This window comes from Desmodus rotundus, chromosome 5 (genome assembly GCF_022682495.2).
Source record: "Desmodus rotundus isolate HL8 chromosome 5, HLdesRot8A.1, whole genome shotgun sequence".
Lineage (NCBI taxonomy): Eukaryota > Metazoa > Chordata > Mammalia > Chiroptera > Phyllostomidae > Desmodus > Desmodus rotundus.
Window position 1 is genome coordinate 131073086 of NC_071391.1, and position 26056 is coordinate 131099141.

Sequence of the window (26056 nt, forward strand, 5' to 3'; positions counted from 1 at the left end):
ATAAATGCGTCCCTGGTAACCTGTTTGACCCAGTCTCCTGCCATACTCTGTCATGTTCTCTTAGCTGTTTCTAACTACCTTGCTGACTGTCTGACAAGCCAAGCGTGCTCCTGCCTAAGGGACTTTGGACGTACTGATTCCTTAGCCTGGAATACCGTTTTCAGACATGCCCAAGATTCGTTCCCTCTCATGGTTCAGGTCTCCGCTCGAGTGTGGCCTTACCAGAGATGCTTTCCCTGATCACTTTTTCAAAATTGTCACCCACCTGCCTCCTCTCCCCATTGTACTCTAGACCTTTGCCTGGTTTTATGTTTCTTCATGCCACTTACTACAATATGACACATATGTGTTTAATTTTATTTGCTTATTATCTGTCTCCCTCTATTAGAATGTAACCTCCATGAGGGAAGAGAAATTTTTGCTCACAGCTCTATCCCAACCCCTGGAATAGTGCCTGCTCCAGAGTTTGGTGCTTAATGATAATTTGTGGGATGAATGAATGAGTGATTAACAGGTAATGGATATAGGAAGATAGAGTTCTCTATAGAAAATGAACAAAGAAGATAAGGAGAAGTAAACTAAGGCTTTTAATTTTCATTATCTATATTTTGTTCTTTGGTATGTAAAGATAGCCTCATTGATCATATTTTTATCCACCCTCATTATCTAAAGTAGCAATATGAAACAATATGTTTGAAAATATTGCTTTCATTAGTTCAACTGGCATCTCCTCATTTAGTTTAGACATGTGCTCCATGAACATTAAAAGATATTTAATTTAAAAAATTAAACCTACTGTATTAGCTTGGACTGCCATAACCAAATACCATAGACTGGGTGGCTTAAACAGCAGAAATTTATCTTCTTCTAGTTCTAGAGGCTGGAAATCTGAGATCTGGCCGCCAGCATGGTAAGTTCTGGTGAGGACCCTCCTCCTGGCTTGCAGGTGGCTGCCTTCTTTCTGTGTCCTCCCATGGCACAGAGAGAGCTCTGGTGTCACTTCTCTTCTCACATGGGCACTAATTCCATCATAAGGGCCCCACACTCATTAGGTTCATCTGAACTTAATTGTCTCCCAAAGGCCCCATCTTCTAATATCATCACATTGGAGCTTCAACATTCATAACTGAGTCCATAGCACCTACAAAATAAGATTCATTATTCTCCACTGAATTAATGAATATGTGCATTCAATACTCTTTCAGTGTTTTTCATAGGGTATAATTCCTGTGACTGCACATACAAATTTATTAGATTATTTTTGCAAAATATTGTGAGTGCTTGTTAAGTACAAAGGCGAAATTGGCCAGCACCTGGGCACTACCTGGTTTATTTCATTTGTTGTTTGAATGGATATCTATCTAGTGTGCAGCTATTTATCAACTCACATGAATACATCATTTCTATGGGCAAAAAGCCTAACTCAGATCATGTAAATGTCTTTCATAAATTTCTTTCCCTAAATGAATCACAAATCCACCTATAGTGCCTAGACCTACGTACAATATGCAGTTGTTATAGCCACTCAGAAAGAATCTGTAGTGTCTGTCAAAGCTGCTTGGCTGGGGAGACTTGACTTTCCTAATAGTGAAGTGTTTGCCTCCCTGGCACCAACGGTGTTTTGCTAGATTGCCTGAGGTTATCAGCATGCCTTCCTGATGTTCTTGGGCTGTGCTGCTTTTACAGGAATGTCTCTAAGGGATTCTGTCTGAAAGGAAAGATGTCATACTGTAACATTTCACTACCTCAGAGAGAGCAAGAACGGCTCTGTCTTATTCCTTTAGTCAGCTTAAAAACAGAAATGGGACTGATAAAGTCATCAACTCAGAACCTCTGCCCTCTGCCTGTGTATTTTCTTGTCTAGAATGAAGCTAACGATGTAAATAAATGCTTCCTGGAAAGGTTGAGGAGGAAAGCAGCCACCGCCCCATTGCTCCTCCCATTCCTCACCCCTGAAATAGGATCATTAGCATCTGATATGAACTAGAGGAGTATTTGAGGCTGTACCATATGTCCCTGCTAGAAACAGTGAGCTCATAATGACTAAGAAACTTCAGGACGCCATCTAAGCTACCAAGGTTATACAGGGCACAGCATTTTCACAGCTGAACTAAAACTTAATGAGATTCTTACTTTACCACCCTTGGCAGCCTAGGAGGGTGGTGTGGCCAACAAACTCTAAATAGAGGGGCTCAGTCATGGCTCACCAGAGAGCCAAACATGCTGTTTTCATTGTGGAATAGGGAAGAAGATACTAGTATTTCTAAATGTCATATATTTACATATGAACCTATTCATTTCTTTGTTTTTAGGATTCACCTCTTGTGAAAACTAAGGGCTTTATAAGTAATCCCTAAATTTAAAGTATTTATAACAAAAATTATACATATACTCTCCAATTAAAAAGTTAGAGTGTTCCCTAGAAGGAAGCGTGACTCCAGTGGTCCAGGTGCTGAGGGTTCCATCATTAGAGGTGGGAATGTCTTCTCAGAAGGCAGGTAAAGGTGTGGTCCTCCCTGTGTGACCATGTGAATGGTGGAGAGGGATCTGGGGTTGCTTAAGGAAGGCAGGCAGGACGGAGGGTGTGCCTGGGTGACCAGGGAAGAAGGAGGAAGGGTCACCATGACCTCAGTGTCGCATTTTTAGAAGCTATATTTCAGATGAGGCATGAAATCACAATCCCTTAAGTAAGAAGGTAATGATAAATAAACTAGATATCACTTTATTAAATTAGAGTGGAAAATGTACCTCATTCGGTAAGCAGTCTGCATCTGTGCCGAAACTTTCTTGGCAAGCAGTGAATCTAAAAAGAAAATTGCCTTGTTCCAAAGAGTAACACGTCAAACTTTCGTGGCCTGGAGAACTCACTCTTCTTCACTCTGGGGCTGTTTCTTTTTCTGACTAGCAGGTTGAAAAGGTGGTCTCCGATGTAGAAGTCCTCTAAACATCAGTAACTTTTCCTCCAGCTTTTTATTTTCCCATTTTTATTTTGGTCCTAGGAAGTGCATCATTGTAGTATCCCCTGTCTCAGCATACCAATGACGAAATCCCCAAGACTGAGGTTTATATTACAAAGCGAGCAGTTTAAAAGAGCAACTCTCACCCTGGAGGGGTAACTCAGGTGGTTAGAGCACCTTCCCTGTACGCCAAGGTTACAGGTTCAATCCCTAGTCAGAGCACCTACAGGAATCAACCAATGAATGCATGAGTGGAACAGCATAGCTGTTTCATTCTCTCTTTCTCTCCCTCTCCCCCCATCTCTCTCCCTCTCTTCTTCCCTCTCTCTCTAAAATTAAGAATTGCTGGTTGTTATTAGACAAAACAGCAATTCTCTAATGAGATGAGCAGCTCTTCAGCAGATGAGGTGAAGACAACCATGGCGTGGAGTCAGAAAACCTGGGTGCTAGACCTGGGCCTTCTACTATCTAACAGTCTGGCCTTGAGTATGTTTTTCTGGATTCGGTGGCTTATGCTGCAAAATCAGATCCCTTTCACCTTTGACATGCAACCCGGATTTAGCACTTTATTTTATTTTAGTAATTCTAGAGAGAAAACTTTTAGGCTACAAAGATGAATGTCTGTTCTCACTGAGGTTTTGTAACATTTTCTTGATAACATCTGCACTTATAATCAGGCAGCCTTTATTTGTGTTCTTTTCTCTTCATTTGGTTAGCTGGAGACTAAATATCATAGACACGGTCCAGAGGGTGTGATCCTCTCACATTTGGAGCAAGGACCACCACAGTGGAGCACCCCTGCCTCTCCCCCAGTGCTTGTGAATGACAAGCCATGTAAAACATTTTTGAAATTAAGTCAATTGAGTTATTGTAAAAGTTGAATTAATCTCTAATTTAGGCATATCCTGGGGAATTATAATATATGCCAGCTGATCCTTATCCAAATTTCCATGGAAATAGCGGTCTTATAGCGAAGTGTGTTCTCAGACTATTCTAAAATTTCTCAGACTATTCTTTAAGTGTGATGTAGAACCTAAAAAAGGAAACCTTCTACTAAAGAAAAGTATTTGAAGTATGTACTCAGGTGCTCAGGAGGTAGGCTTAACTTGAAAAAAAGTCACTGAAAAGGTGCAGTAACACTGGGCTTTCTCTCAAACTTCTTCAACCCAAACCTCTGATAGTGTTGTGTTGTTTCTATCTGAAGTCAGGGGAAGAGATGGACAAAAACTTTTGCAGGTTTTTTTTCCTCTATGAGATATTTCTCTATGTTTGGAGACGCAGAGGTAGTCATATTCTTCTCTTGAATGATCAAATAAAGTTCTTGTTCAAGGGATCAACCATATTCCAGTGGTACCAGATTTATTCATGAAATGTATTGCCGTGAAGCGTACGAAACCGTTTCTGATGTAATAGAAGTATGTGGGAGAAATTGGCTGTGCCAGGCCCAGTGGAAGTGCAGACGGCGTGACTGTGGCATGCTTGGGGAAGGTAGCAAACAGTGGGTTTGCTGTGTGCTTAGCATTCCAGTGCACACCCGGGCCCTCCACTGTGGAAATGACTTCATGGTGCAGTCACTGCAGTCTGCAGCGAGTGCAGCGCGGCATCTAACAAAAGGGCAACAACCAGCCTTGTCAACAGAACAGCCTTCCAGAATTTAGTCATCCTGAGGTGACCCTGCTCCTCACTGGTGTCCTGTGAGACGATTTCAGACTTGTCTTGCTCATTTTGTCCCGGGGGCATGGCGGTTATTGCTTTCCTCCATTACAGTAGAAAACAGAGTTACAGTTGACAGAATAAACACACAGTTGGCGCTTTAGGTAAAATAAATAATCTTAAATTAACGTCTTCTTTGGCAGATCCCTGGAACAGTGAGTTGCAGCCCGAAGTGTATATCCTTTTCCACCATCCTAAGAATTTGCTCGAAATGGATTTATGTATTCCCAGTTTGTCAGTTTTCCCTTGACCCTTCCATGGAATTTTTCTTACCATGTATATTTTAAAATTTTTTCATGTATTTGTATTTATCAATCTCTTCCTTTATGCCTCCAGGTTTTAAATAGAAAGGCCTCCTCACCACCACCCCCCTGCAAGTTAATTCTCCCTTGCATTCTTGTAGTATTTTTCTGATTTCATATTTTAACTTTAAGTCTTTGCTCCTTTGGAATTTACCTGGCGTACAGCATAAGGCATGAATCCAACTTAATTTTATTAAAAATGTCTCTCCAGTTGTCCAAGACAATTCTTGAGTTGTCCGTCGCTTCTTCACTGATTTCAGATGCCACGTTTATCAGACACAAAATTCTGTATGCTCTGGGGTCTATTTCTAGACTTCTTGTTCTGTTCCATGTATTCATCTGTCTGTTCTTGGGTCAGGACTATGCTTTTAATGATTGTTGCTTCATGTTATTTTATAGTGAGCATTAGGAATAATCCCTTCATTTCTATTCTTTTTTTTGGGGGGGGGGGTTTCTTGAAATTCTTGTTTTGTGTACTTTTTGATACGTAGTTTAGAATTTACTTGTCTAATTCTCTCCTCCACCCCTTCTTCGATTTTTGGCTTTGTTTTTGTAATTACAATAAATTTCTAAATTAGCTTAGGAGGAACTGACAATTTTATGAGGTTGAGGCTTGCAGTGTAAGAACTCAGTCTGCCTTTCCCTTTGTACAAGTCTTTGTGTCCTTCAGGAATGCTTTAAAGTTGTATTCATAAATCTGACATATTTCTAAAATTTTTCTTAAGGTATTTCATCTTTGGTTGTTGCTATTGTAAATGGATTCATCCCTCACTTCATCCTATTACTATGTTTTTTCATCCAAAATGTATTGATCTGTAGTAATTCTGTATCATGCTACTTTACTAAATTTTCTTACTGTTTGTAGCACATTTTCAGTTGCATACCTCAGGTTTTCCATAACAATCACAAATTGTGATACTTTTTTTGCCTTCTGTAAATTTCTGTACCTCTAGTTTCTTTCTGTTATTAATTGTATTGTCTAACATCCATTACTGTTAAGTAACCGCGGTGACAAGTGAGCAGTTTTCTTTGTTCCTGACTTTACTGGGAATGTTGCCTGCTGCTGCCCCAGCAAGTGTGGCAGTCGCTTCAGGGCTAAGATGTATTCTAGCAAGTTAAGGAGGCCTCCATCTATCTCTGCTTTATTCAGTTTAACCCTGTTTCTAAATAGTAGCGAAGCCCCCGGGGTGTCTGCAGCCTCTCTGGAATGATAGGATCAAAGCTCAGAAAGGAAACCTAACACTTTCTAGTCCACCCCCCTCCCATCTGGAGTAATAAATTCCAACCACAGGAAGATTGCAATTCCCCCCAGAAGTCACAAAATTATTTTAGGAGACAAGCTGGAACTAAAAAAAAAAAAAAAAAATCACCCTCTTTTAGTATTCCCTTGGGGATACAAAGCTAACATTGAAAATTTCTCTTACGACTATTTTTCTCTTCCATTGTGCATTCTCCTTGAGATTTTCCCATTTTATCCTTCTCCTCCCATCCCAATTCTGGCACCTCGCATGTGCTGCTTGCCTGTGCATTCTTCCCCCAGCTGGCCCTTGCGAGGAGCCAAGTTTATCAAAGATTTCTAGACAGTGACATAATCCCTTTTCCACCCCAAAAGACCTCTGCCGTTTGGTCTTCCTGGACAAAGTGCAATGTCTCCTGCTGCCGAACTTCTGGAATTAGAGCGGAAGACGGCTTGCTGGAGCCTCTGGACACCTGGAAATGCGCTGCAGCTGTGACGGAGCCTTTAGCAAAGAGATCTGAACCAACAGTAGATGTGTCATCAGTGCCGTTGCCTCTCATATTCGTTCGTGTGGTATTTGGATTGCAAAATAAATTAGGTCATGTTTATAATATTAAAGGGAAAACATAAGCAACTACGTATTGGTGCTGCACTTCTGATTTTGTCATTTTTCGCACTTTTTGTGTCATAACTTTAATTAATAAACATCAAAATTAGAAAAAGTTTTGTATGCTACGAAAGTTTGTATACAACTGGAAAAAATCTAAGCCATTGGGCAAATTACATTGATTAATAATTCTCTGCTGCAAAATGAAGGATGGTGTTTCTATTCACGTACAGTTATCAGACTTTGGAGTCAGACTTGGGTTTGAGTCCTGGCTTCACTGCCCGGTTTAGTGACTGGATACAAGTGACATAACCTCAGCGTAGTCTCACTTTCCTCATCTGCAAGATGCAGAGCTGTGTGAGAGCCGAGAGACTACTGTACATGAAGTGCTCAGCACAGCGGTGCTCTGATGTTGGGCCTTGCTGACTAAAACTGTTATTAGTCCAGCCTATTGTTAAGGGCTGTAATAACGACTGTGATTTTCCTTAACTTATATGAATTTGGAGATTAATGAGCAAATACCACAGTTTTGATGCAATTTGGATCTATGATTGCAAGACCGCCCACTTAGCCACATGTCCTCCTTTCTGAGAGAGAGAACCAAGGTGCTTGTAGGGATTTGACAGAGGTCTGCACTGGCTCTTCTTTCTTAGGGCTGATACGGGCAGCCATGCCAATTAACGCTGATCTAAAACCTCAATAGCCACAGGGGAGTGGGGAGGGGACAGTGGGGAGAGGGGTCTATAGGAGCTACTATAAAGGACACAAGGACAAAATCAAGGGGGAGGGTAGAGGTGGGGGAGGGAGGTGGGACTGGCTGGGGTGGGGTGGAGGGAAGGGGAGAAAATGCAGAAATTGTAACTGAATAAAAATAAATTAATTAATTAAAAAAATAAAACCTCAAACCTAAAATATGTTAACTTTTTAAATTAGGTTTTCATCAGACAGTTATTATTTATTGACCATCTAATAAGTGAAATACGAAAGTACTACAAAAGACTAACATGACCCCTATTTTACATGTTTAGAGCTATACAGGACTTGGGCATCTTTTATTTACACGTTCATTAAGTAATTTCGGAGCGTCTGTCTTGTGCTAGATACAATGCTAATGTCTTAGAGATACATAGAGGAAAAGATAGATACCTACTCTGAAGAAGCTTACAGTCTAGTATGGTGTCTAGAAAGGAACTTAAAAGCTACCTCTGATAATAGTATAAGCCTTCCCTGATACCCCAACCCTCAGGTAAGGGTTATATGGTTCCCTTGCGTGTCCCATAGCATCCTATGCTTGACTCTAGGCGACTTGAGGGCAGAAACTGTGTCTTATTTATCATCAAAGAAAAAGATAACTGAAGCATGATCTCATCTCTTAGATAACCTACAATTGAGTGAAAAAGACATATACAAACTACTAACATATGAAAGAACTTCAATATAGATTTCCATGAAGTAAATGCTACGAAGTGTATGCTGCAGGAGGTAGGTGGTTTTGCAGGTTATTTAGAGGGGCTGGCATTTAAATTGACTTCGGAAGGAATGGTAAGATTTCCATAGGTGAGGATGTGGGGAACAGAATCCAAGATTAGGGAACGTCGTGAACAAAGGCACAACAGTACATTGGTTGCTTGAGGAATAATAAAAGGGTGTGGCAAGTGAGTGGGCTTGGGCCAGAATGTTAGGCAGGGGCTTGGCTGTAGCTGATCTCGAATGCAATACTAGGGTGTCTGGATTTTTCTCCTGCAGACAGCGGTGTGTTGACAAGGATATATGTGCAAAAGGGACTTGATCATTTTGTGAATGGTTTTGAAGGGTAGAAAGACCGGATGCAGGAAGGGCAGTCTGGAAGTTTCCAGCCATGTAGACCAGAGATGTAGACATGAAAATGGATGTGGAAGAGAGCAGTTCTGGAAACTGTGCAAACGGACACGTCAGACCCTGGCTGGAGTCAGGATCCAAGACCCTGGTTGAAGAGTTTTATCTCCAAGGGGATGGCAGAAGCCCTGGAAGTGGCTAAGGTCACCCAGGAAGAGTACGGAGAAAGCAAGCCAGTGGAGGCCACAGAACCTTGTGGAAAGCTTATATTTAAAGGGTAGGTAAATTCAGACTTAGAAGTGATGTTTCAAACCTGCTTTAAAAAGATGAGGAAAATTGTCTTTGGAATTCGGTGGTTTGCCTACAGTCTATGGCAGAGCCCTCTTAAGACCCTGGTGCCCCCCTTGTGACTTGAAGTGCTACTAGCGTAATGCCCTAGACTCTGGTTTAATGCTAAAATTGAAAATCTCCCCTACCACCTTTCCTGTCCTCATCTATTGTGGTACAACAGACTAAAAACCTGGATTTTGGACTCCTTCATATAAAACAAAGTACCCTGTATTTCTTACGCCTTTATCAATACCATTGGAAACTACAGGGCAAGCCATGTATTTAGACACTATTTAAAATTATGATGTACTAGCCCTGGCTGATATAGCTTGGTGGATTGAGCGTGGGCCTGCAAACCAAAGGATCACTGGTTTGATTCCCAGTCAGGGCACATGCCTGGGTTGCGGGCCAGGTCCCCAGTAGACGGCATGAGAAGCAACCACACATCGATGTTTCTCTCCCTCTCTTTCTCCTTCCCTTCCCTTCTCTCTAAAAATAAGTACATAAAATATTTTTTAAAAGTTGGTTTTTGTATAAATAATAAATAAACTAAAATTATAATATACTATATGAATCAATAGTAGGAATTATAAAGATATAATTAAATCTGCCTTATGTTTCAAAAGTAATGCTAATCTTTTTCTAATTACTTTTATATCCTTTATGTAAAAAAAAGAAAAAAAAAAGACACCCTGCATTTTCATCACTGCATTATCTGTGTTGTCCCCAAATACCTTGCTATATACAGAAATGGGAAGATTTTGCTCAAATAAGCCCAAATGAAATGATTTCATTACAGAAGTTTTACAGATTTTGTTGCTATTAATACTGCAGTCTTCAGTGCTGGGTCCCAACTGTGCAGTTTGAAATTCCTCTTTTAACTCTTAATTGTCACGAGAAATATTTATACCTCAAAGTGGGAGGCCTCAGAAGAAAAGATAGGAAGCTTTGATACGTCCCGTCTTACACAGCGGCACTGCACGATGGGCCCGTGCCCAGAACAGCGCCGTCCTCGCTGGACAACAGGACTAAACCCTATGTGCATTCTGTCCTTTATTGCCTGGAAGACCTGGGCTTTGAAAATGAGCCATTACAAGCCATGAGTGGTGAACTGTTTATAACTAAAAAATTCAGATGAAGGTCTGTTGATAAAATGAGCAGGAGTGCTAAATATTAAAAGTCGATGGCCCACACCCAGATAACTGAACATCGTTTATTCTCAGAAAATGGATTTTAGCCATTTGAATGTGGCATAGTAAAAATTCCTATTAGAATTCTCATATAGGGACTTGTGGCCTACCCCAAAATTTCTCAAACATATTTTGAAATTGGCCAATCATTTTCTAGCATAGAGGTTCCAGAAAAATGATGGATTTTTTTGGTTTTAAATTTTTCTTCGGTTTGGGTTTCTTTTTAATTTTTGTTTTTCTTAAGCATATTTTATTAACATATAATATGCATATAGAAGTATTTCACAAATTAAATACCCCCATGTATCCAGCACCCAGATGAAGACACAGAACATCACCAGCCCTCCAGAATCCACCCTCACACTCCCTTCCAGTAAACAGGTACCCGCCCCCCAAACTGCTGGGAGACAATTCTCATGGGTCCCTGATGTTTCTGCCCAGCTTGCGAGCGGAGACACTAACTGCCTTTGTTCAGAAAAATCTTTTCAAGGACATCTGTGAGTAGCCTTAGAAGACAGAGAGAGTGTTTCCCTCCAGAGCAAAGGGCAGGTTTGCTTCTAGCCTTGAAAAAAAGAGATTGTGCTTCTTTGGAGCAAAGTATATGTTTATACTGTTCAGTATAATAAACATAATGCTTCCCTTCACAGCAAAGAACAGGCATGCTTGCTTTCCATTACAAAAGATTCTGGTTCCCCAAACCCAGGGTTCCTCTCCCATCATGCAATCCACTGTGTGTGCAGGGGTCACATAGGGGTCAAGAATTAGGGACTGGGAATTGGAATTGCAGAATTAGGAATCAGGGTTCAAGAAGCTGCTGCAAGTACTGCCACTGGCTGTCGTGTCGAAGGGTCCTTTATGCCCTTCCATTCTAAATAATACCTTTGCTGGATAGAGTAATCTAGGTTGTAGGTCCTTGCTTTTCATCACTTTGAATACTTCTTGCCAGTCCCTTCTTGCCTGGAAAGTTTTTTTTTTGAGAAATCAGCTAGTAGTCTTATGGGAACTCCTTTGTAGGTAACTCTCTGCTTTTCTCTTGCTGCTTTTAAGATTCTCTCTTTATCTTTAACCTTCAGCATTTAAATTATGACGTGTCTTAGTGTGGTCCAAATTGTTTGGAACTCTCTGTGTTTCCTGGACTTGTATGTCTATTTCCTTCACCAAATTAGGGAAGTTTTCTTTTACTATTTTTTCAAATAAGTTTTCAGTTTCTTGCTCTTCCCCTTCTTCTGGCATCCCTGTGATTTGGATGTTGGTACTTTTGGAAATATCCCAGAGGCTTCTTTTACTGTCCTCATTGTTTTTGAATTCTTGTTTCTTCGTTCTATTCTGGTTGACTGTTTATTTCTTCCTTATGTTCCAAATCGTTGATCTGAATCCCAGCTTCCTCCCCTTTATTGTTGGTTCCCTGTAGATTTTTCTTTATTTCACTTAGTGTGGCCTTCATTTCTTCCTCTATGTTGTTGCCATGCTCAATGAGTTCTTGAGCATCTTGATCACCAGAGTACCAGTGTACTCTGCATCTAATAGGTTGGTTTTCCCCATTTTGTTTAGTTCTTTTTCTGGTGTTTTGTTCTGTTCTTTCATTTGGACCACATTTCTTTGTCTCCTCAATTGGTCAGCCTCCCTGTGTTTGTTTCTATGTATTAGGTAGAGCTGCTTTGACTCCCTGTCATAGTAGCGTGGCCTATTGTAAAAAAGGTGCCTGTAAATTGCGTGCAGCAGAGCCTTAGGTATTTGCCGGGATAGGGCAACCCACTTTACCACTTTGTGGCTCTGTGTGTGGGGAGGGCTCAGAGAGGGGCCATTGTTGCTGCCTGCCTTCCCGAAGTTTGCCCGGCACTCTCCCTGTTTCCAGTTACTTCACCTACTTCCCATATGCAACTGGCACCCTTCCAGCTGTTGCCCCTGAATCCCAGAGTGGGTGGGAATGTTTATGTTCTAAGACCATGCGGCCCCTTTAAGAGGAGTCTCCTGAAAATCCAACAGTTTCTTCTACTGCACCAACCCCCACTGATTTTTATAGCCAGAAGTTATGGGGGTTTATCTTCCCAGTGCTGGAACCCTGGGCTATGTGGTCTGGCCTGGGACTGGGATTGCTCACTCCCAAAGTGTCCCTCCTGATTTTTATTCACCACATGTGAGTGTGGGACCACCCATTCAGCTGCCGCCATCTCTCCATGCCACATCATGTCTCCTCACTTCTCTGCCTAACTCCATGTGTCCGCCCCTCCTGCCCATCTGGATGAATGTGGTTTCTTTAAATCCTTGGTTGTCAGACTTCCATACAGTTTGATTTTCTGACAGTTCTGGGTATTATGTGTTTTGAAGTTCAGTTGTAATTCTCTCTGTGGTTGCATGAGGCGGCGAAGCGTGTCTACCTACGCCTCCATCTTGACTGGAAGTCCCCTAAGGTAGTTTTAACAGAAACAAGTTGAAAACTCTTATGAATATTTGCATAAGTCTCTATTGTACAGGAAAGAGACTGATATTCTTCAAAATATTCCCAGTGAAAGCAAACGAAAACTGATACAGCTGAATCTTCCCAGTAAGCAGAAACAGACAAAGTAAAAGAATTATACTAAATCCTAGTGAAATGATGGCTCAGTATTAATCTTCCACATATGTAAATAAGGTCTATGAAAACAAGAGAAAAAACGTCCAAAGTTGCCTTTTTTTTTTTTTTTAAAGAACCCTTCTCTAGGCAATATAGTTAACACTTCAGCCACCTTCAGCTCTCTCATTCCAATCCTGAGAGAAGTATTTCTCCTCCCATTACCACCTGACAGAGTAAGTATCCCTTCGTCATAGGCTCTCAGTTAACCCGTAGGGCTCTCAGGTGGTAATGGTGGGGAGGAGCTGAGATCTTTTATGGGAGGAATAAAAGGTCTTTTATGTGCTTGGAGGAAACCTGGGTCCATCACCAGTTCCTGGAGATCCTTGTTTAACAAAACCAGAAAATGGAGCTGACAATGGACTTGAAAATGTTCATCCAGCTAGCAGTAGCCTAAGGGGTGGAGGCATAGCCAGTGGCAGGCAGAGCAATAGGTGACCAGAGGAGCAGGAAGAGCAAAGGAGTTGCATAAATCACATAGACCAAGTGGCCTGCTGCTGGTCTCCCTTGACTTTATTAACACCCAGTAATGTCCACAGGCCCTGTGCAGAGCAGAGTGTGTAAAACAGGTTTTTAAACATAGGTGGTAGTAACCAGACTAGGGGCCCTGGGAACAAACAAGGCCCAAGCTGTGCAGAAAAAGGCAGTGCAGTCATAGCATCGTGTTTGGCTTAGAGAAGTGTGACCCAATTAGTAGATTTGGCCAGAGGTCCTCTTTGATAATCTCAGCAGTTCTGTCATACTCTGGAAGGCTGTTGTCTGAAAACCAGGTGAAGAAGCTACAGATGACATCTTGGTTCCTGCTAATGAAGGGCTGGGGTTCATGGCCCCAGTGCCACATGATCAGAGTGGAAAGAGACACCACTTGACTGGGGAATCAGACCTCATATTCTCTGACAATCAGCTTGTTTCTGAAGTTTGGGTTTCTTCGAAAGAAGAACTTGAACTTGCAGCCAGTTCTTGGGTGTCTGAGCTCCTTCACCTCCAAATTGGTTATGTACCTCAGCCCCTAATCAGGGCAAACAGATGTGTGTAGTTCTGGACGGTGGTGACCCAGAGTCAGGGATATTTTGGGTGATATAGTTCCTCACTCTAGGTATTATTGGCGCATGGCCCAAGCTTGTGCTCTAGCTGGAGGAAGGCCCCATCAGCCTGAGCATTCACAGTGTCCAGTTCCAGCCGGCTAGCCTCCGGAGGGTTCATGTAGAGATCCACATTCAGGGGCCAGGGCCCTCCTCGTCCTTTGTCCTGCACCTCTCCTACCAGTGTTTCCTTACACTCCTTCCCCATCTTCACCTGCTGACTTCACCTCCACCACTTCAGCCCTCCTCCTCATCCGCTGCTGTTGAGAAGATGGTGCACCTTTCAGTCTTTGCGTCCTTGGCCTATGCCCCAGCCATCACCTCAGACCCTGACCTGTGCCAAGGCTTCTAGGGCCTTCCCACCAGGGCTGCGTGGCTCCTCAGCTGAAAGCCATTTTTCAGGCTGCTGGCAGTTACCACAGAGGCAGAGGCTGCTTCCAGGCCCCCTGTGGAGGGTGGGGCCTCCTCCTGCCCTGCTTTGCCATTGCATGACTGCGACCCCCACCACCTAGGATCTGGGATGTATGGTCACAATCCTCAGGGTTTTGGGGGTACTCCGCCTTCAGGAACCTGGGGCAAGGGACATGTGACAGTCCTCAAGCTGCTCTCACCTATCTTTGTTATCACCTGTGTCTCCTCTTAGAGTTTCTGACACTGGTATGGGTCTGGGTCTCCCAGGGCATGGCTGGGAGTCGTGGGGTGGTGGGTTTGGAGGGGAGAGATCCTTTGGACCCCCTCCAAGATGCTTGTGTTGGTGGCAGCCTGGCCAGTGACTGCTTAGTGTCTATTTTCCTCACAAAAGGTGGATTTACACAAACCAGCCTTTGCTCCAGTCACCCTCCAGTCTCACGACACCCACCCTTCAATATCCCAATACTCACTGTTCAGTCTTGTGACGTCCATTCTTCAAAATCTCAGCAAAGTCTGTTACCATGGTCTCTCCCATTCTTACTTCCGCCACTCTAGTGGATTTGTGATGCTATCGGATGTTGGTTTTAATTTGCATTTACCTAAGATCTAACAAATTAAGAACCTTTTTATGTGTTCTTTGGAAAGAATGGAAAGAATATTGGTAGACAAGAAAAGGAGATGTACTCTTTGTTAATTTCCTCTGTCTCCCATAGAAAGTCCATTAAATTGTGTTTGGGAAGGAAATGGTCAGAAAAGAGACTCTGAGGAACTAACCAAGAATTAGCTTTACCCAGCAGTCATTTCTCTTGCCTCTGAGGAAGAGCATATAGAGAAGTGGGAAGAAAATACTTGAGTACCAGGGTATATGTAATGATTTACCCTAGAAAGTTAATACCTATTGCTTAATCATTTTCTACTAACATATCACTCATACAGAGCAAATATACCTTGTGCTGTACTTGAAACAGTAAGAGGCTGTGTGTCTGCTGAGGGTGTTGTCAGGGCGGGCTGCCCCAGGCTGGCAGCGCCGGGTGGCAGGGGTGACCCAATCATCCAGGGTTACACAGAGCCATTACAAAAATTTTAAAATATAGTATAAAACATTATGTAAAGTATGTTTATAATATCTAAATGTTAAACATACGTACTCATTCTAGCATAATTGAGGTTAAATTGTTAAATAATGAAGTTGATACTATAGCAAATGAATAAAATTTAGGTAATCATGAAGAACCAAAATACTATTGGATCTTTTAAAAAAATAGTGTGATCTTAAAAAATAAAGAGCATCGATGGCGTCATCATTGCAATACGAGCGTATTTTTGAGCAAATTTTTCCAGCTGCTTTAAACACTCAGATTGTACAGTGGTGGCAGAATGCTGAACAGGGTTTGGCCCTAATTCCTAGTATTTTCTTTTCAGTTGTCGTTTAAAAATAATATCTTTTTGATTTCTTTCTTCAGAAACAGCAATATTTTTATGTTTGGCACATTACATTCTCAGTACACCCTATGAACAAGTTACTGTCATTAGCCCTGTTTTACAGATATGAAAACTGCGGTTCGGAAATAAGTAAGTTGCTCATGGACAGACGCATAGTAAATGGCAAAGTCAAGAAATGAACTGAGGCGATCAGACCGAAAGCTCTTCCTCTTAAACACTGTGGGGAACGTACCCTGAGCCTTTTTCAGGCTCAATTGTCTCATCTATAAAATGGGGTCGATAATTCTTATCTCTTGTGGTGGTTGTAACAATTAAATAAGCTATGGAGCTTGGGAGGGGGAGGCATTGACTCTGTCTTTATCCGTTTCTGTATTATTTAATTTGTTATAATGAACATGAATTATTCATGCACTTTTTAATCAAGAAAAATATTAAGGCCTATAAGAGTGCCTGGCACAGAGAGGCTCCTAATAAAGTCATTGTTATTATGTCTGAAAGCAAAGTCAGAGTTTCCATTTGACTTAATAGGGATTTGTCAGCTCTGGAAGCTTGGGTGTGAAGGGAAGAAATAAGGGTAATAGCTAGGGGTGAGTTCAGGTTAGAGGTTTTCACTTTCCAGTGAGAGAAGTTTGCACATCCTAAACTGAAGGGTTGAAACCAGAGGGAGGGAGAATGAATTGGTTTAGACGAAATGGGAATTAACCAATGGAGCAAAGTCCTAAGAAACTGGCAGGGGCAAAGGGGGAACAGGCCCAGAACCTTGAATGAATGTTATTTTGGAGAAGGCAATAGTGACTTGATTGTTAATAGATAAGCTCTGTTTTATAAGCTCGCTGAAGTAATAAAAATATTAAAAATCGTTTTGTAAAGTGAGACAGGAATTAAAAGAACTCTGTGGTTTTCTTATTTATCTACTTGGTTCTGGGGGGTGGTGTGAAAATAAGCTTTCTGAAGAGGAGCCAACAGTTTATTTTCCCATTTGTGGGTTACAATGGCGAAATGATTGTTGGCAAAAGAACATCTTTCCGAACAGAGGGACAACAAGGGGAGTTATTTCTGCAGCTGGGGGAAAGGATCAGAGCTGTCTTCCTGGAATCAGTTCTTATTTCAGAATCTAAAATAGATTTAAAATACTATGCTGTTTGGGAATCGGGGCCCTATTCATCTTAAGTACTGTTGATAGCTGTTGAAATTCAAATCAATTCAAATAAAGTCCAAGTAATGCTCATATTACACCTTTTGATTTCAAGGAGTGTTTAAAAAACGCACATACAAAAACTCACTGACACCGCCAAGATAGAATACGGAAAGCACTGATTTCCTGCTGACCATGCTTACTGGGAGCCCCAGCCACAGCGCTGAGTTCCTTTAAACTGCCGCTTCCCCCCTACCTGCACTCTTCAACTGAGATTCATTTTCATTTCTAAAAGTTTAACACGAACCATATCAAACACTTGCGTAGTTCAGCTTTGACCACTGCAGACTTCAGGAGTCGACGTGAGGTCGTGGACTATGAAGTCACAAAGCCAGGACTGAACGAGTGTGTTTCCCATTTTGTTTTTTCTGTAGTTTTAGTAAATGAAAACTTCCAGTTAGGTGTGATGATTAAGGAATTTGGTATATTTATTTATTTATACATAATTCCATTCCATAAAGGATTCAAGGTATCTTTAAAAAGGCAAACACAGGCCAGAAAAATAAGGGAACTTTCCTTTAAGAATGTTTTTTTTACTTAAGCATAGTTGGGAGACAGTATTACATTAGTTATATTAGTTTCAGGTGTACAATGTAGTTATTTGATGTTTTTATACCTTACAATGTGATTGCCGCACTGATTTTAGTAATCATCTGTCACAGTGTAACTTCATCACAACATGATTGACTATGTTCTCTTGGTTCGCAGCCCACGCTCAATCCACTGAGCTGTACCAGCCGCTGACTACATTCTCCTTTACCGTTTCACCCATCCACTTACCCCCCTCCTTCTGATAACCATCCCTTTGGTCTCTGTTTCTATGAATCTGTTTTTGTTTTGTTTTGTTTAGATTCCAAGCATAAATGAAACAGTACAGTACTTGTCTTTCTCTATCAGGCTTATTTCATTTAGCATAATCCCCTCTAGGTCTATGCATGCCATTACAAAAGGCCATTTTATCTCTTTTATTGCTGCATAGTATTCCATATATATATAATCTTCTCCATTCACCTGTCGATGGGCACTACGGATGCTTCCATATCTTGACTGTTGTAAGTAATGCTGCAATGAACATGGGGGTGCACATACCTTTTCAAGTTAATGTTTGGGTTTGGTTTTTTGTTTGTTTTTGATAAATACGAGAAGTGGAATTGCTGGGTTGTATGTTAGATCTATTTTTAGTTTTCTGAGGCACCTCCATCCTGTTTTCTGTAGTAGCTGCACCATTGAGCAGTCCCATCAACAGTGTGCAAGGGGCTCTCACCAACATGGTGTTTGTTGACTTTGATAACTGCTACTCTGACAGGTGTGCAGTAGTATTTCATTGTGGTTTTGATCTTCATTTCCCTGATGATTAGTGATGTCAAGCTCCTTTGCATATGTCTGTTGGCCATCTGCATATCTTTTTTGGAGAAATGCCTTTTCATGTCCTCTGCCCATATTTTGATCAGAATGTCTATTTTTTTGTCATTAAGTTGTATGAGTTTCTTATACACTTGGGATATCAACACTCTATCGGATATATCATTTGCAAATATATTCCCCCATTCAGTAGGTTGTCTCTGTGTTTCGTTGATGGTTTCCTTACTTTGCAGAAGCTTCTTAGTTTGAGGAAGTCCCATTTGGTTTTTTAATGGAATTTATTGGGGTGACATTGATTAATAAAATTACAGAGGTTTTAGGTGTACAATTCTATAATATATCATCTGTACGCTGTATTGTGTGATCGTCAACCAAAGTCAAGTTTCCTTCTGCCACCATTTATCCCCCCATACCCTCTTCTGCCTCCACCACCCCTTCCCCTCTCAATCACCACACTGCCGTCCATGTCCATTAGTTCTTTTTCTCCTTTGCTCAGTCCTTCCTCCATCCCTTACCCCGCCCCAGAGCTGTCGGCCTGCTCTCTATGAGTCTGTCTCTATGTTGCGTGTTAGTTTAGTTTGTTCATTAGATTCCACATGTGAGTGACATCCTATGGTATTTGTCTGTCTCTGACTGGCTTATTTCACTTGGCATAACGTTCTCCAGATCCGTCCACTCTGTCACAAGTGGTAAAATTTTCTTCTTTTCTTTACAGCTTAGTAGTATTTCATTGTGTAAATGTAACATAGCTATTTTATCCATTCATCTACTTATGGACACTTGGGCAGCTTCCAAATCTTGGCTGTTGTAAATAATGCTACAGTGAACATAGGAGTGCTTGTATTCTTTTGAACTAGTGTTTCAGATTTCTTCAGATAAATTGCCAGAAGTGGAATCACTGGATCATAAGGCAGTTCCATTTTTAATTTTTTTGAGGTAACTCCATACTGCTTTCCCCAGTGGCTGCACCAGTCTGCATTCCCCCCAACAGCACAGAAGGGTTCTGCTTTCTCCACATCCTCACCAGCACTTGTTTGTTCATTTATCAATGCTAGCCATTCTCACAAGCGTGAAGCGATATCTTATGTGTTTTTAATTTGCATCTCTCTGATGATTAGTGACATTGAGCATCCTTTCATATGTCTATTGGCCCTCTGTATGTCCTCTTTGGAAAAGTGTCTATTCAAGTCTTTTGCCCATTTTTTAATTGGGCTGTTTGGTTTTTGTTTTTGTTTTTGTGATGTTGAGTATTGTAAGTTCTTTATAAATTTTGGATATTAACCCCCTGTCAGATATAATGGTGAATATGTTCTCCCATTCAGTGGGCTGTCCTTTTATTTCATTGATGGTTTTTTGCAAAAAGTTTTTGGTTTGGTGTAATTCCATTTGTTTAACTTTTCTTTTGTTTCACTTGCTCAAGGAGATGGATCAGAAAAAATAAGCTAAGATGTCTGAGATTTTACTGCCTATGTTTTCTTCTAGAGTTTTCATGGTTTTGAGTCTTACATTTAAATCTTTCATTGATTTTTGCGTTTATTATTGTATATGGTATAAGAAGGTGGTCTAGTTTCATTTTTTTGCATGTATCTGTGCAATTTCCCCATCATTGAATAGGCTATCTTTACCCCATTGTATGTGCATGTCTCCTTTCTCAAACACTTATTGACCATAAAGGCATGGGTTTATTTCTGGGCCCTCTATTCTGTTCCATTGATCTATATACCAGTTTTATGCCAGTACCATGCTGTTTTGATTACCATGGCCTTTGTAGTATAGTTTGATATCAGGTAGCATGATTTCTCCTCCAATAAGTTTGTTATATAGTATATATACTAACTTCTTTTCTGTCATGATAATACAGCTGTTTCCCAATTGTGTTTCTCTTCTTTCAATTTTTGTTAGTTTTTTTATGTATATATACATTCTTTTCTTGATGCTTTTGAGCTATTTATATTTCCTTTTGTGATTTCCATTATTGCCATTAGCTTTTCAAAGATACTGTCCCTCTAAAGATTTCATAAACAATTGATTCTTTTTTTCTCCTAGCTTTGCTAAGAATTAAAAGAGATATTTCACTCCTTAATTCACTGAGGTTACTCTGCTCTGTGGAATAAGAGCAGATCTAAATCACTGTGTGTGTGTGTGTTTAATGTTAGGTGGCTATCCTGGCAATTATTAAAGTATAATGAGGCAATTATTAAATATTTTCTCTAATATCATGACATTTATGTAATACTAACTTTTTATATGCCCCACACTGCTTTGATTACTTTAATAATTTAATTAATATACTTTATGTTTTAGGATATCCTCGGAGCTAGATTAGCATGGTTTCTTTGTTAGTGTAGAATTTTATTATTTAACAAATAGTAAATAAATTTACTTGGTGAAATTTGTTTTCCTATATAATAACATGGTATATATTACCATGTTATTATATAGGAAATTTGTTCATCTTGTTTTATATATTCCAACACAGCTTTGTAGTTTTCTTTATATATGGCTCATAACATTTTTTGTAATTTTCTTTATAAATGACATACAGGATTTTGTTTACTCCTCCCCCCTTTTTCTTTGCTATTTTGAATGGAACTTCTTCCCTTTTGATTATGTTATTGAGCTGGTGGTTACCAGGATAAAGAAAGCCTCTAGTTATGATAAGTTTATATAAACCCGGTCACTTTGACAAACTCAGAGGCTAATGAATTTAAACAGAGTCATTGGGCTTTTTAGACATGCAGTGCTCTCTACAAGCAGTCAGAGTCCTGTCTCACTCTCTAACGTGTCATTCCAGCGGCGTAAAGGGAGTGCCATGAAATGGCAGTTGCTGTTATTTGGGTATTGAAAGGGCATAGACTGGAGAATCGGGAAACTTGAATCCTACTCTCAATTCCTCAGTTAAGAAAGCCATCTATGAAGCACCTTCTCTGCATCAGGCACTGTACTTGGCACTTTTCTAGGCCCACAGAGTATATATATATATATATAATTAAATATCATAGGTGTGGAAACTGAAGTTTAGCAGGTATAGTTTGACAAGGCTGTTCCATGCTATATCTTAAAGAAGTAGTAAGAAATGAAACAGCAAAGTGCCTAACTGTGGCAGTTTATGTGTGAAAGGCCATGGGCCTGTGGCCTTGGAGCCTTTGACCTGGCAGGTTTATCCCTCCCCGAGGGCTGCAGACCCCTAAACTTTGGTCAAGGGTCTGTGAGGAACTGGGGAGGCATAAAGAAGCTGCATTAGTTCATTTTTATCCTTATCTTGTATGTGAGCTTCACCCTTCCTGCTGAAGGCAGTCCGTTCTCATTCTCATAAACTTTTTAACCCAGATTAGGCCTTTGAGGTCTGCCTTAACTCAGTGGGTTAAGTAATTTGTCCAAGATCATATAAATAGTGAGTGATGGAATAAGAGGTTTGTTCTACAGCCAGTGGTCTTTCCATTCTCCCAGTGATGTCTACGCCAACAATGTGGTTTGGGCGGGTCATTTCACCTCTCTGTGCTGTAATTGCCTCAACTGTGCAATGAAGAAGGAAATAAATTATCCAGGCAGACTCTATTGTTGAATGCACATTAAGGGATTCTTTTGTTTTCTTCAAGACTGCAAATTCCTTAAACACAGAGACTATGCTTTCTACATTCTTGAATCACTCAAATTGCTTTGCAAATTAACAAGTGAACATTTGTTGATGTAGAATGAATGAATGAATAAATGAACGAGTAAAACAAAGAAAATAGTGCCCTGACTGGTGTGGCTAGTTGGTTGGGCATCAGCCAGCAAAGAGAAAGGTCGCGGGTTTGATTCCCGTTAGGGCACACGCCTGGGTTGTGGGCTCAGTCCCAGTTGGGACATGCGCCATAGGCAGTGGACCAATGTTTCTTTCTCACAGCGATGTTTCTCCCATCTCTCTCTCCATCCCTTTCCCTCTCTCTAAAAAGTAAATAAGAAAATAGGCTTATTTTTTTTTCACAACAGATTTTCTTTTTTTTAATCATCACCCAAGATACAGGGGGAGGCCCCCCAAATGGAATTTATTTATAGAAATTTATGTATTTATTCTTACATGTTTAAACTTCAGTCACCTTCCAAGTACTCTCCATTTGATACAATACACCTATGGAGACGTTTTTTCCACTGCTCCAAACAGTTTTCGAACTCATCAGTGTTGATGCCTTTTAGTGCTTCTGTTTTTTGTTTCACCTCTTCCACATCCGCACAGCGTTTCCCTTTGAGGACTTTTTTTCATTGGGAAAAACAAGAAAAAAGTCCCTTGGGGTGAAATCAGGTGAATAGGGCTGGTGAGGCATGGATCAAAAACTGCTGAACACTCAGTGTGGTGTGGGCAGGTGCGTGTGTAAATCACCCCTCATAAAATGGGCAAACGCTTTGAATGAGTCTTAAAAAAACCCACTGAAGCTGAATGCAGCCTCTCACAATAATGCCAGCTGGTACACTGATCCGGATGGGTTCCTAGAACACTCACCTAGCAGGGGAAGCCTGTCCTATAAGGGGCCTGCCCTCCAGAAGATAACTCCATTTTTTGGAGGTTCCCCTCTCATATTTCCATTGATTTTAGAAAGAGAGGCAGTGAGAGAGAAACATCGGTGTGAGAGAGAAACGTGGGTCAGTTGCCTCCGGTATGTATTCCAACCAGAAATCAAACCTGCAACCTAGGTATGTGCACTGACTGGGGATCGAACCTGCAACCTTTTGGTGCATGGGACAATGCTCCAACCAACTGCGCCCCCTAGCCAGACCATGACAAGATTTTCAATGCCAGAACACAAGCACCTGTGGGAGCGGGAGCCTAACACCTCGTGGGTTCGCATTCAACTGTGGAATCTTTTATAAAGACCGCATTTGTCAAGAGCCTCTTTGCAAGATGCTTAGCAAGGGTCACCTTGTTCTCATCTGAAAAGAACAAAGAATTGAGGTTAGGAAAGCAGGAAGCCTAGAGAGGATCAAGGTGAGAACTGGGTCTAACAAAGCTGTTTGGGCTATTTTTATCTTTGTGCTGCTGTTATAGCAACAAATGACAAAACTGACTATTCAAATCTAATGAAACTAGACCCTGTCCAAACCGCATTTTGAATAAGCGATGAACAATGGGTGCATGCCTTAACATCTCTATTTGGGCATGCAGTAGAGAACTACTAAATCTTACGTTCCTGTCTATAATTTAAACACACAATGTTTTAGAAGATATAATGCAGTTACTTGTGCATTATTTAATAGTGTTCTCTTTTTATGCCAAAAATAATCCAAATGAAAGTACATGCCCTCAGGAGGCATAGAATCTGTGGATTTTGTAATTACCGATTTTAAACTTCAAGTCTCATCGAAGTCTTTAGTTAACATTTCTAAATCTTTCTGCCTCAAGACTTTCAAGCAGACACCCCAGCAACCGTCCTGCCCCTTCTGCCATCCCCTGCCAAGGTGGGGAGGGAAGACCTGCACTGTCAATAGTTGACAAAGGTTATTTTTGGAATAAAAACAGGAATTTGCAGCATATACCGGTGTCTGTTTTTTTCTGAGTTTCAAAAAGACCAGCATCATATTGAAACTATAAAGTTATTGTTTTCTGAAACTGAAAGAAAAATCTGGGGAGAAATTAAACATTGCTTTTTGTTGTTGTTGAAAATTACTTAAACTTACGATCTTTATGTAAAAGGCAGCTTGCATAGGGGATGCCATAGGACCCAAACTGTTTTTGTGAGCCACAGAATTTGCAGGAAATGAAAACATTACATAAACCAAAACCAGTTTCTCTGAGATGGATACCACGCAAGGATGTCTCGTGCTGCCACGAGAAGGCCACCAGTGGTGTTTTACTCGCCTTCAACTGAATCCCATGTCCACGTTCAGTTTCAACCAGAGGAACAGGCGATCAAGTCACAAAATGTCCTGACTTCCAACCTTTTAAACCACTTTGTGATAGCAGTTAGCTTTATTGTCTCAGAACAGGAAAAGGAAAACGTTAATTAAATTTTGGTTATTCTTAGTGTGGGTAATTTTTACATTCTCAGTGTTACTTTAGTTTGCAAAAGAATGTACAGAACTAAGATGGTTCTGAATTCTGTAGATCGTGTTTCAGGCTTCCTAATATTATTTTAAAGTTCTGTGCAAGGTAAGATATGGAAGAAGAAAACACCCCCTCACCTAAATAACCTTGGTCTTAGTAAATGCTCGAACAAAGTTTATTTCGACCCTGAGTTAAACTGACCCAGCTGTACTGGATGACTGTACTGGGCTATTCTTCTGTATTTATTCATGTTAAATTCATATAAGCCCTTAAATTGTATGAGTTCAACTCTGTTCTCTAAAACTGAGCCAGACCAATGAACGAAACCCAAGAACATCTGACTCCTGGAATCTCACTCTCAGTCATGTATCTCGCTATGTCACTCCCAGCCATAGGACAGTGGGGACTAGCTCTGAGGGTCTGTTTGACAGAGGTGAAATCTCATAAGTATGAATAGTTTTTAATTTGTGTGTATACACACACACACACACACACATCTTCTTACAAAAGTGAGGTCATAGGAGAATCTTGTTTTGTAACTTGCTCTTTAAAAACTTAATACCTTATTAGAAACATTTATATATTAGTAAAGATTAATCTTCATAATTTTACTGGTTATCTGTTGTTCCTTCCTATGGAAATATGGTAACCTATTTAACCGGTCCTTAATTATCGGACATTTAATGGATCTAAGATTGTTGTTACCGTATATCTTAGCAACCTCCCCATAAGATGTTTTTTTTCATATTGTCAAGAACTTTAACCTTTTCACTTAAAGGGGACACTTTATGGCTTCTCCTTGGCATATTCGATTGCCAGCGTCACTATTCTTGTGCTTTGTGGCCATTACTAAGTAAAATAAGGATTTACTCAAACACAAGCACGGTGATAGAATGCCAGGCGATTTGATGACTGAGGCGGCACTAAGTGACGCGCTGGCAGAGAGCATGTAGAGTGCATGTCTGTGCCAGACAGCGGGATCATTAACGTCCTGGGTGAGACAGAGCGAGATTCATCATGCCACTCAGAACAGTGTGCAACTTAAAGCTTATGAATTGTTTATTTCTGGATTTTTTTGTTTAATATTTTTGGGCGGCAGTTGACCCAGGGTAACTGAAACACCAGTAACTGAAACCAAGGAAAGCAACACTGGGTAAGGTGGGGCCACTGCGTAAGCACTGCGTTGTACAGCAGATCTATGGAAGGTACTCATGTTGCTCAACAAACTACGCCAGTTAATTAGCAACTCTTCATTTCCTTTTCCTCCAGTGTCTGACAACCAGCAGTCCACCACATTCTCTTCATCTGTCAGCAGACATGTGGGCTGTTTCCCTATCATGACCACTGAATGGTGCGCAGTGAACATGACAGCGCAGGCATCTCTTCGAGATCTCGATTTCAGTCCTCTTGGAGAAATGCCGTAAATGGGGTTGCTGGACCATGTTTAAGTAACTGATTTAACTCAGTCTATCAATCTAAGTGCCATGGACAAAGTCAGTCAAGGGTGCGCAAGTACTAGGCACCGTTAGTGGATGTTCCGTGAATACCAGTGTCTCGATCAACAGGCTGGAGGTGCAAACTGTTAGCCTAAGGATGCCCAGGAAGCGTGAGGGTGGGCTGATGTTGGGGCCTAGACGAGACTTCAGTTGGCTAAGGCTCCCCATCTTCTTGGAATTAGAGTAGCAAAGATATCATGTGACAGAAACCACCAGGGCTAGAGTTTTTGTGCTCAATTTTTTGTGATGTGAAAGTTAATTCTAAGCCCCGGTATTATGAAGT

The 26056-nt window shown here is 40.9% G+C and overlaps 2 protein-coding genes across 3 annotated transcripts in view; one reads left to right on the plus strand and one right to left on the minus strand.

The window, feature by feature from the left end:
• Positions 1-26056, plus strand: part of ACYP2 (acylphosphatase 2) — a 110549-nt gene that overhangs the window by 64874 nt on the left and 19619 nt on the right. The window contains exon 4 of one of the 2 annotated variants that reach the window (XM_045189440.3): positions 6585-6843. The exons of the other annotated variant lie outside the window; for it this stretch is intronic. Coding sequence (XP_045045375.1) covers positions 6585-6705 — 121 coding nt within the window. The 3' untranslated portion in view covers positions 6706-6843. Of the gene's footprint in view, positions 1-6584; positions 6844-26056 lie in introns of those variants that run through there. 2 annotated transcript variants of the gene reach the window in all.
• TSPYL6 (TSPY like 6) lies at positions 13415-14790 on the minus strand. The gene is given in 4 exon segments (XM_071221357.1): positions 13415-13767; positions 13770-14066; positions 14069-14178; positions 14726-14790. Coding segments are annotated over 4 exon segments (825 nt in total).